Source organism: Trachinotus anak, unplaced genomic scaffold (assembly GCF_046630095.1).
Source record: "Trachinotus anak isolate AG129_WGS33_773 ecotype Australia unplaced genomic scaffold, CSIRO_AGI_Tana_v1 ptg000039l, whole genome shotgun sequence".
Classification (NCBI taxonomy): Eukaryota; Metazoa; Chordata; class Actinopteri; order Carangiformes; family Carangidae; genus Trachinotus; species Trachinotus anak.
In genome coordinates this window covers 1,148,943-1,160,208 of record NW_027273890.1, presented here as the reverse complement: position 1 = coordinate 1,160,208, position 11,266 = coordinate 1,148,943, and the positions used below count along the sequence as shown (strand labels likewise).

Genomic DNA, 11,266 nt, shown 5'->3' with positions numbered 1-11,266 from the left:
TCTGCTATCAGCCTTATCAACAAGGCTAGAGAGCCCCACTGTTGCTGATCCCCCTGATCCTCAATTGCACCAATCACCAGAAAAAATTCCTTGTATGTGAAAACATACTTGGCAATAAAACTGATTCTGATTCTGATTAATCTTAACCTGAGTCATGGTTTCTTACTTTACATCTATGATAGACATGGGCTGAACATAAACACCCTGTCTGAACATAAGCTAGTTCTATGGTGTACTTGGTACCAGAGTACCCTAGGCCAAAGATAGTTGATTGACTTTGTAGTTGTATCATCAGATTTACAGCCATATATTCTGGAGACGCGGGTGAAGACAGGAGAATCCATATATATGGATATCTTCCCTCCTTGCAACCATTCTGTCAAACAACACCATATCACACCCATGTCGCCATATACCTTAATAAATACAGCCTTTACGACTTTGCGGTAAACCCAAACATATATCCATAATGAACTCTGAACATCTGGGTAGGCCCATGTCTGTGAGGTCTTTATCTCCCACCTTTGTATGTATTTTCCAGGCATTCATAAAGGTTGGAGAGATGGAATCTGAGCAGGCCATTGTCAAATCCTGCATTGTGGATTCAGCTGCTCATTGTTGTTGCTTGGCTCACCCTTAACAAGCTCAGACATATGAACAGATCTTGGAGTAAAACCACTGGTCCTTTCTGTTGAAAGAAATCTATTGAGGTGGTTCAGGCCTCTAAAAAGCTGCTGCCTTTTAGAGGTTTTCTGGACACCTCCAATGGGTAGGACACTCTGCGGTAGACCCAGAACATTCTGGAGAGATTAGATAGCTCATCGTCTGCACAATCCCCCAAGAGGAGTTGTAAGACCTTGATGGGGAGAGGGAGCTGCCACCATGATCTGGCCACACATGAGATTCAGTAAATGGATGGGTGGTGCTGGTTACTGTAGGTCCTTAATGCATCCCTTTCCTACAGTTGTGTTCCCAACTATTTCAGGTTGCCAGTGAAGTCCCTGAGTACATTCTTTAATTGTTGTGAGTGAATTGTGTGTGAATAACTTCACAGGTGTGTAATCAAGTTTGAACAGAAGACTTCCTAAAGTAAGTTAACTGGTTGGGTGGTTGGAGTTGTTTTCTCTACATACATTTCCTTGGCCATTCTTGCTGGCCCTCCACCCAGTGTTGCTGAAGTGCCAAGGGACATATTTACAAGGGAGAGAGTAAGAGAGTAAACAGAGGGGGAGAGGAGAGTGAGAGGCAGGCTTTATCTGACTCACTTTTGTTCAGGAAGCTGCCAGAGTTGCTGCTCTCTGAGGATGGAGGTTGAGGATGGAGCAGAACTCTGCTTTCCACTTCTCCTCAACACCTCCTGCAGGAAGCCCACATCTTCTTGGCCTGAAGCTGTTCTCCTTCACATTGTGCTGTCCTCCATCTCTCTGCTCACTGTAGTTCTCAACCTGCTCATCATCATCTCAATCTCCCACTTCAGGCACATGAACTTCTCAGTTGAACTACATTTTTTAATTTTGAAAACTTAGCAGCTTCTGCAGATGTACAAGGAGAATGGTCTTTGAGCTTGTTGCACCTTGATATTCTACATTGCTGATAGTTTTGCATTGTACTTTTAATTGTCTACATTTTCTATATTGTAACTATAAATGTGGCTGATTAGAAGACATTTTCAAAATACTTTGGCCTTATTTGATTAGTGATATTCCTCTCTGTCCCTCCAGGCAGCTCCACACACCCACTAACATCCTCCTCCTTTCTCTGGCTGTCTCAGACTTTCTCGTGGGCCTCCTGCTGATGCCAGGAGAAATCCTCCGAAACACAACCTGCTGGTTTCTTGGTGATCTGATGTGTTCTCTCTATATCTATGTGTCCCTCATCATTACCTCTACTTCAGTAGGAGACATGGTGCTCATATCAGTCGACCGTTATGCAGCTATTTGTGACCCTCTGCATTACACCACCAGAGTCACTGAGAGAAGAGTTAAACTCTGTGTGTGTCTGTGTTGGCTCTGTTCTGTTTTCTACAGCAGTGTCTTTGTAAAGGATGACCTGAGTCAACCAGACAGACATAGTTCTTGTTATGGAGAATGTGTATTTGTCATTGATTATACTGAAGAAACTGTTGACCTTGTTTTGACCTTTATTGTTCCCATTACTCTCATCATAGTTCTGTACATGAGAGTATTTGTGGTGGCTGTGTCTCAGGCTCGTGCCATGCGCTCTCACATTACAGCTGTCACACTCCAGCGTTCAGTGACTCTAACAAAGAAATCTGAGTTGAAAGCAGCCAGGACTCTTGGTGTTCTTGTAGTTGTTTTTCTAATATGTTTCTGCCCATATTATGGTGTTTCTCTTGCAGGGGACAACTTGCTAAATAGCTCATTTGCATCCCTTGTGTACTATCTCTTCTATCTTAACTCTTGTCTCAACCCTATAATCTACGCCTTGTTCTACCCCTGGTTTAGAAAAGTCACCAAACTCGTTGTTACTCTGCAGATACTGCAGCCTGGCTCCCGTGAGGCCAACATGCTGTAGAGAGGCTGTGGAGAGACTGAGATGACACTTGGTCTGTGAACAAAGTCACTGACATGTTTTCATGTTGTTCAGTGAGTGAATCATCAAAATTTAAACAGTGAAAATACTATTGTATTGTTTAGTAACTAAGTTTAAATATACTCATCTCAAATTACAAGCTCGCCATCATATGAATATAACAAACAGCATTTGACATTGTCATTTCAGGTACTTAGTATGTTGTTGTCAGTTTTACACAACCTGTTTCTTGATAAAGTGATGCTTCCATTGTTCATGTAATTCTATAAATCAGTTGTATGATTGGTATATCAAACTTAAAACTTTGTCGTAGTTTGAGTGCATTGTTAATAAAATGTGTCTCTGTTTGGACACTCCCTGGTTGCTGCAGATATCAGAGCTGTCTCTTTTCAGTCAGTGATGTCCTAAGGCTCATTTTCAGCTTTTGGTTAGAGAGTAGAGTTTTACTTCCATAGATGACTGATGAGAGTTGTAAGCACCGTGGTCTGTTTTGAGACAATCACTCAGTTTCATGTAATCTGTTAACTGACCTACAGGATAATTACCAACATGTAATCCACATTTTTTCCATTGTCATTTATTTTACAATTTCAAAAACAATTTAAACTTTTCTTAAACCACAAAAATATCAGCTGTTATCTCAGATTATCATTTGAGACATTAATTCAAAATGCATCCAAAATGATACTGTGCTTCACTCTACACCATTTTTGGGCAGTAGGTTATCAATTATTGGGAATTATTATTATTATTATTAGAAATTAGCAACCTTAATATTGATATTAAATAACTTTAATATAAATGTATCATTTAGGCATTAACTTAAACAGGGAAGGACAACCAATTCAACAATTCAGTCTTAAAATATATTATGAATTTGTAACATTGAACAGAGGTTAGCTATATGTGAGACCTTGGACCACAGCCTAGCACTGGATGTGCTACAAGTATGTATGTGAAACATCGCAACCTCAGCCTAACAGCATCATAACAATAAAACTCTGAGGATATTTTTACTAAAACACTATGTTTCAGGTGGAGAACAGTACAGAGAGTGGAAATTATTCAATCATGGACCAAAGTTTCTGTGCGTCCAAACTTTGGTGCCACCTGTGTGGCCCACATGCACCGACTATAAAATGAAGACTGGACACATTGATATTAATTGATCCTCAGGGTTCCATGTGAAACTACTGGGATGAGTTTCATGTTATTAACAGTGATTTTTGTCAAGATGTGCAATACTTCCTGTTTTCAATGGAATCTACAGGAAGTTGTTCTTTTTTTCATTATCAAAATATTTTTAATAATCTTTGTCCCTCAATTCTTGTTTGCAAAGTTTCATGAGGATCAGACTCAGTGACTTGGAGGAGTTAAAACAAAATAGGTTTCACATTTTTTAGGAGGCAGAGTCGCAGTCTTAGAGCAGTCGCCTGCCATTCACCCCCTACAAACTGTGTCTGTCCCCCGACCACCTACATTTAAATATAATAAATCAAAAGTGAACAGAGGAGGAGTTAGACATGAAAACCTAATAAAAATTAACACAACTGTTAGTCCAGAACCAAATAACAGGAAAATTAAATGTGGCTTATTGAATATCAGATCACTCTCATCTAAATCTCTACTAGTCAATGATCTGATAACTGATCATCACATTGATCTGCTCTGTCTGACGGAAACCTGGCTGCAGCAGGATGAATATGTTAGTCTGAATGAATCAACACCCCCCACTCATGTTAACGTTCATATCCCTCGAAGCACAGGCCGAGGAGGAGGGGTGGCAGCCATTTATCACTCCAATTTATTAATAAATCCTAAGCCTATGGTTAATCATAATTCATTTGAAAGCCTTATTCTTAGTCTGTCTCACCCAAACTGGAAGACACAAAAACCAGTCCTACTAGTTACTGTATATCGTCCACCTGCCCCTGAGTCTGAGTTCTTATCTGAGTTCTCAGACTTTTTATCTGAGTTAGTTCTCAGCACAGATAAAGTTATCATGGTGGGTGATTTTAACATTCATGTAGATGTTGAAAGTGACAGTCTGAGTATTGCATTTAATTCATTATTAGACTCAATTGGCTTCTCTCAGCATGTTAATGAACCCACTCACTCTTTTAACCAGACCCTTGATCTGGTTCTGACTTATGGGATTGACATCGAATATCTAACAGTTTCTCCCAGAAACCCTCTTTTATCTGACCATTCTCTGTTAACATTTGAGTTTTGAGTCATGGACTACACAGCATCTGGGGAAAAAATCCATTACAGCAGGTGTCTCTCTGACAATACCATCAGCAAATTTAAAGAAAGGATCCCATCAGTACTTAGCCCACCGCCATGTATCAATGCAGTAGGGGACAGCCCTCTTAACTTCACATCCACACAGGTTGATGATGCCTCACTGCGTGCAACTCTAGACACTGTGGCCCCTCTGAGGAAGAAGGTAGTGAGTCAGAGAAGGCTAGCTCCATGGCACAACTCAGAAACACGAGCTTTAAAGCAAAATTCAAGGAAACTAGAAAGAAGGCGGCGTTCTACTAACCTGGATGAATCTCTAAAGGCTTGGAAAGACAGCCTATTGGCGTATAAAAAAAAGCCTCCGTAAAGCCAGAACATCCTATTATTTATCATTGATAGAAGAAAACAAGAACAATCCCAGGTTTCTGTTCAGCACTGTAGCCAGGCTGACAGACAGTCACAGCTCTGTTGACCCATCTATACCTTTAGCCCTCAGCTGTAATGACTTTATGAGCTTCTTTACAGATAAAATTGTCTCTGTTAGAGAAAAAATTCACCATCTCCTCCCCACAGCTGGCTCAGATGTACTGTCCAGTTCAGCAGCCTCAGAGTCCACTGTAACTGGTTTATATTTTGACTGTTTCTCTCCTGTACATCTCCCTGAGCTCACTTCAACAGTTTCGTCATCTAAACCATCGACTTGTCTTCTTGACCCCGTTCCAACAAGGTTGTTCAAAGAAGTTTTTCCTTTAATCGACACCTCTATATTAAGTCTGATTAACTTATCTTTATCAACTGGTTATGTACCGCAGGCTTTTAAAGTTGCAGTAATTAAACCTCTACTTAAAAAGCCTACTCTTGATCCTGATGTTTTAGCCAATTATAGACCTATATCCAACCTCCCCTTTATTTCCAAAATCCTTGAGAAGGTTGTTGCAAACCAGTTATGTGATTATCTGCACAGAAATGGTTTGTTTGAAGATTTTCAGTCAGGTTTTAGAGTCCATCATAGCACAGAAACAGCTCTGGTTAAGGTTACCAATGATCTCCTCATAGCTTCAGACAATGGACTTGTCTCTTTACTTGTCCTGCTAGATCTTAGTGCCGCATTTGACACCATCGATCATAAGATTTTATTACAGAGACTAGAACATATGGTCGACATTAAAGGAACCACACTAAGCTGGTTTAAGTCATATCTGTCAGATAGACTCCAGTTTGTTCATGTTAATAATGACTCTTCTATCAACACTAAAGTCAGTCATGGAGTTCCACAAGGTTCTGTGCTAGGACCAATGCTCTTCAGTCTATATATGCTCCCTCTGGGAAACATTATTAGGAGGCACCAGATGAATTTCCATTGTTACGCAGATGACACCCAGCTGTACTTATCCATGAAGCCAGGTGAGACTAACCAGGTAGCCAAGCTTCAGGTCTGTCTTAAGGACATAAAAATCTGGATGACCAGTAATTTCTTACTCTTAAATTCAGACAAAACTGAAGTTATTGTAATTGGCCCAAACACCTCAGAGATACACTATGTGATAATATACTGACTCTGGATGACATCACCTTGGCCTCCAGTGCTACAGTCAGAAACCTTGGTGTCATTTTTGACCAGGACTTGTCCTTTACTTCACATAAAAGAAAGACAGTGGGACAAGCCTGACACTAACCTCCACATCAGAGCCACATCAGAACCCCCCTCCTCCCCTACCAAAGGAACATCTCTCTCTATCCTGGAGAGAGATGTCAACAGGCTTTTTAAGAAGCAGAACCCCCGCAAAGCAGCTGGTCCTGACTCTGTCTCTCCATCATCCCTGAAGCACTGTGCTGATCAGCTGTCTCCAGTGTTCACGGACATCTTCAACACCTCACTGGAGACCTGCCACGTGCCAGCCTGCTTCAAATCCTCCACCATCATCCCTGTCCCCAAAAAACCAAGGCCCACAGGTCTAAATGACTACAGACCCATTGCCCTGACCTCTGTGGTCATGAAATCATTTGAGCGCCTTGTCCTGTCCCATCTCAAATCCATCACTGACCCACTCCTGGACCCCCTGCAGTTCGCCTACAGAGCCAACAGGTCTGTAGATGACGCCGTCAACATGGCTCTCCACTTCATCCTCCAGCACCTGGACTCCTCAGGGACCTATGCCAGGATCCTGTTTGTGGACTTCAGCTCTGCCTTCAACACCATCATCCCGGCTCTGCTGCAGGACAAGCTCTCCCAGCTGAGCGTGCCTGACTCCACCTGCAGGTGGATCACCGACTTCCTGTCTGACAGGAGGCAGCACATGAAGCTCGGAAAGTACGTGTCTGACTCCCAGACCATCAGCACTGGATCCCCACAAGGCTGCGTTCTTTCTCCTCTGCTCTTCTCCCTGTACACCAACACCTGCACCTCCAGCCATCAGTCTGTCAAGCTCCTGAAGTTTGCAGACAACACCACTCTCATTGGACTCATCTCTGATGGCGATGAGTCTGCCTACAGGTGGGAGACTGAGCGTCTGGTGACCTGGTGCAGGCAGAACAACCTAGAGCTAAACGCTCTGAAGACAGTGGAAATGATAGTGGACTTCAGGAAGAGCCCAGCCCCACCCACCCCCATCTCCCTGTGTGACTCCCCCGTGGCTACCGTGGAGCATTTTCGCTTCTTGGGAACCACCATCACAGAGGATCTCAAATGGGAGCTAAACATCAGCTCCCTCATCAAAAAAGCTCAGCAGAGGATGTATTTCCTGAGGCAATTGAAGAAGTTCAACCTGCCCAGGACTATGATGGTGAACTTCTACACCTCCATCATTGAGTCCATCCTCACCTCCTCCATCACCATCTGGTACGCTGCTGCCACGGAGAGGGACAATAACAGACTGCAGCGTATCATCCACTCTGCTGAGAAGGTGATTGGCTGCAATCTTCCGTCCCTCCAGGACCTGTACGCCTCAAGGACTCTGAGGTGTGCTGGGAAGATTGTAGCTGACTCCTCCCACCCTGGACACAAACTTTTTGTGACACTCCCCTCTGGCAGGAGGTTGCGGTCCTTCAGGACCAAAACCTCTCGCCACAAAAATAGCTTCTTCCCATCTGCTATTAGCCTTATCAACAAGGCTAGAGAGCCCCACTGTTGCTGATCAATTGCACCAATCACCAGAAAAAATTCCTTGTATGTGAAAACATACTTGGCAATAAAACTGATTCTGATTCTGATTCTGATTCTGATATAAAGCAAGTCTCTAGGACAGCCTTCTTCCACCTGCGCAATATTGCTAAAATCAGACCCATTCTATGTCTAAAGGAAGCTGAAAAGCTAGTTCATGCATTTGTTACCTCAAGACTGGACTACTGTAACTCTTTATTGTCAGGATGTCCCAAAAATTCAGTAAAAAGCCTCCAATTGATCCAGAATGCAGCAGCACGAGTACTGACAGGAACTAGGAAACGGGATCACATCTCTCCTGTGTTAGCCTCTCTGCATTGGCTCCCTGTAAAATCCAGGATAGAATTTAAAATCCTCCTCCTCACCTACAAAGCCATTAATGGTCAAGCACCATCGTACCTTGGAGAGCTTATAGTTCCCTATTTTCCCAATAGGACACTTCGCTCTCTAAATGCAGGTCAACTTGTGGTTCCCAGAGTTTGTAAGAGTAGAATGGGGGGCAGAGCCTTCAGCTATCAGGCTCCTCTCCTGTGGAACCAGCTCCCAGTGTGGGTTCAGGAGGCAGACACCCTCTCTACCTTTAAGATCAGGCTTAAAACTGTCCTGTTTAGTAAAGCTTATAGTTAGTGCTGGCTCGGGTATGTCCTGGCCCATCCCTTAGCTATGCTGCTATAGAGCTAGACTGCTGGGGGATTCCCATGATTCACTGGGCGCTCTCTCTCTATTTCTGTCTCTCTCCCCCTCTCCCTCTCGATGACTTCATGCCATTAACTTTGTATTTCTTCTCTCCCGTAGTTTGTGCTTCTCCTCTCTCTCCCTCTCTCTGTCCTCATTCTGCAGGTATCTCTGCCTCGGGAGCAGCAGGATCCAGATCCACCACTACTCATCTTTACTATTAACCACTGTTACCTGTCATTATTATTGATAACACCATTACCGACACAGCTGTTCCTGGTCTCTCTCTCTCTCTCTTCTCTCCCCTCCCCTCCCCCTCCCCCTCTTTCTATCTTCTCCTAAACCCAACCGGTCGAGGCAGACGGCCGCCCACCCTGAGCCCGGTTCTGTTGGAGGTTTCTTCCTGTTAAAAGGGAGTTTTTCCTCCCCCCTGTCGCCAAGCGCTTGCTCGTCATGGGAACTGTTGGGTTTTTTTCTGTAACAAAGTAAGGTCTTGACCTTACCCTGTAAAGTGCCTTGAGATAATGTATATTATGATTTGGCGCTATACAAATAAAATTGAATTGAATTGAATTGAATTTTTTGCAAAAAAAAAATCACAATTTCTTAAAATTACTCATATTTTGCTGTCCGACATGTGTGCACCATTCTATACAAGCAGCAACCTCCGGGCTGAAAAATGAAGCCAATACACACACAACACACAGAAATAAACTTAATTACAGCCTGGGAGAAAAAACTATTTTGGTCTCCATAGCTAATTTCCTTCTTCATGACAACTGTATGGGGGTGAATTTTTATATAATTCAACCGTTTACATTTTATTAAGGCTTAAAGTTATACATAATTTAAGATTTCTCTTGATATTAAAATAAAATATAGGTAAGGAGCAAAATATATCAAGTACTGTCAAAGGAATTTGTCAGTGCTCTGATAGACATGTGACGATCAGTTACTTATACAAATGTAATTTTAAGTTGTTTTTTTTTTTTGTTATCCATAGACATTATCAATATATGCAGACAGATTACCCATAGATATATTCAGCTGTTGTGGGTGAAAAATAATGTCGGATGTCAGGAAACATGTTATCTAAGGTGCTGTAAATGAAAATATATTATGTGGGGCTAGAGGTAAAGGGAACTTCAGACACCTAATTGTAGCGATTCTTCTGACTGTCTGTAGAATGTAATATAATCATGAACATAGATTAAAGCCTGAATGTATGGTTGGACATCAGTCCTCCTGGTGTGTCTGTGGTCTGCAGAATTCACACAGTGGATCCTATTTTTGTTCAGTCTGCAGATTCACGAACTGTTGGAACTGTTGGCTTAATTTTTCCATGAGCAGTTGAAATGACGAGGTTCAGTTCGTGGGAAGGCTTTAGTGCATCTCAGGGGTTACTGATTAGAAATGTTTGCTTCTCACATTTCAGTGAGAAGCTGTTCAGATATGACATTAAAGCAGGGATCAATGTCTTTTCCACAGCTGCTGTGATTTCACCAGGGTCACATATTTTCTCCACAACCCTCTCTACCACTGGAGGTCTCTGTTTCTTTCTCTGCACTGTGCACATATAACACATATCCACTCATTTGTTTACTTGAGGGCCTGTTTGTTTCTGTCAGTCCTGGGACAAAGTGTCTCCTGACTGACTGTCATCTGGACTTTGAAGCCCATACCCAGCTCTGCTGTACATTTACCTCAAGTCTGAACAAGCTGGAGAGAGCAGCAGCTCCATGTTTGCTAACTGACACAGTGTCACAACATTAAAAAGGACTAAAACTGAGTAGGGTGTAGCATCACAGACACTAAAGTGTTACGGTTTGTTGTCCTTTAAGTATTTGAGCTAGATTTGAAGTTCTCTTATGCAGTAAAAAAAAAAAGAGGTCTATGGTTTAGATTATCTTGTCATCATGTTGAAATCTCTTGTGTATGCACACATTAAAAGTTGATGCTTGATGTTTATCTTCTTACTTTATTCTAATTTCATCAAAGCCAAAATGAAAAAGTTCTGGAAACATACAAAGGAAACCCTGAGTGGAGCCGATTTCTAGGCTAAGCTGCAAAAAGATGCATTTACAATTACAGGAAAAAAAAACCTAAGGTTGTCTGTTATATTTGTTGGTTGTATTTATTGCATAAGGTTTGTAGCACTGGTGGAAAAACCTGCATACATACTGATAATTTTGAAAAAGGGGATCCAGGGATAATTAGTATGTTATGAGTTATGAGCCAAAGAGGAACTGTTTTATAAATGCACAGATGGAGTCAGTATGGGATTTACACCAGGGGTTCCCTGTTTTTGCACCATGCACATTTTTTAGATTTTAAAGGTCCCACATTTTACACTTCTGTGCTTTATTTGAAGTGTTGATATCCATAATAATTTCTCAGAGCAGTAAATTCACTTTGCACTCATGCTAATGAGCTGTAACAGTCATTACTGCTGATGTGCATGATGCTGAATATGGTTAAAAAAAACATGAATCAATGTTCACATACACCTCAATGTGCACCACACTACACACAAACACACCTCTGTTGCCTGTGTGTTTGTGTTTCACTCGACATGTCTGGAGCTGCTGCACATTCCTCTGCCTGCATGCGTGACGCCTGCTGACAACCAGAGCG

The 11,266-nt window shown here is 42.2% G+C and overlaps 2 protein-coding genes across 2 annotated transcripts; both read left to right on the top strand.

Annotated features, from left to right (window-relative positions):
- On the top strand, positions 1 to 3,957 carry LOC139614904 (trace amine-associated receptor 13c-like). The gene is made up of 2 exons (XM_071472577.1): positions 1 to 1,477; positions 1,722 to 3,957. Exons 1-2 carry the CDS (start codon positions 1,305 to 1,307, stop codon positions 2,533 to 2,535), a joined length of 987 nt encoding a protein of 328 aa, XP_071328678.1. The 5' UTR covers positions 1 to 1,304; the 3' UTR covers positions 2,536 to 3,957.
- A 4,000-nt stretch (positions 3,958 to 7,957) lies between these two features.
- LOC139614915 (uncharacterized) lies at positions 7,958 to 9,801 on the top strand (the record flags this gene model as incomplete). Its single annotated transcript, XM_071472592.1, has 1 exon — positions 7,958 to 9,801. A coding segment is annotated over one exon (627 nt), but the record flags the coding sequence as incomplete, so codon positions are not given.
- Positions 9,802 to 11,266: the final 1,465 nt, after the last annotated feature.

What these genes read in the sequence shown, in the direction of transcription:
- LOC139614904 (XM_071472577.1), top strand. Translation starts at nt 1,305, where the DNA reads ATGGAGGTTGAGGATGGAGCAGAACTCTGCTTTCCACTTCTCCTCAAC. An exon ending in ATCTCAATCTCCCACTTCAG is followed by an intron (nt 1,478 to 1,721) that starts GCACATGAACTT and finishes CTGTCCCTCCAG; the next exon opens with GCAGCTCCACACACCCACTA.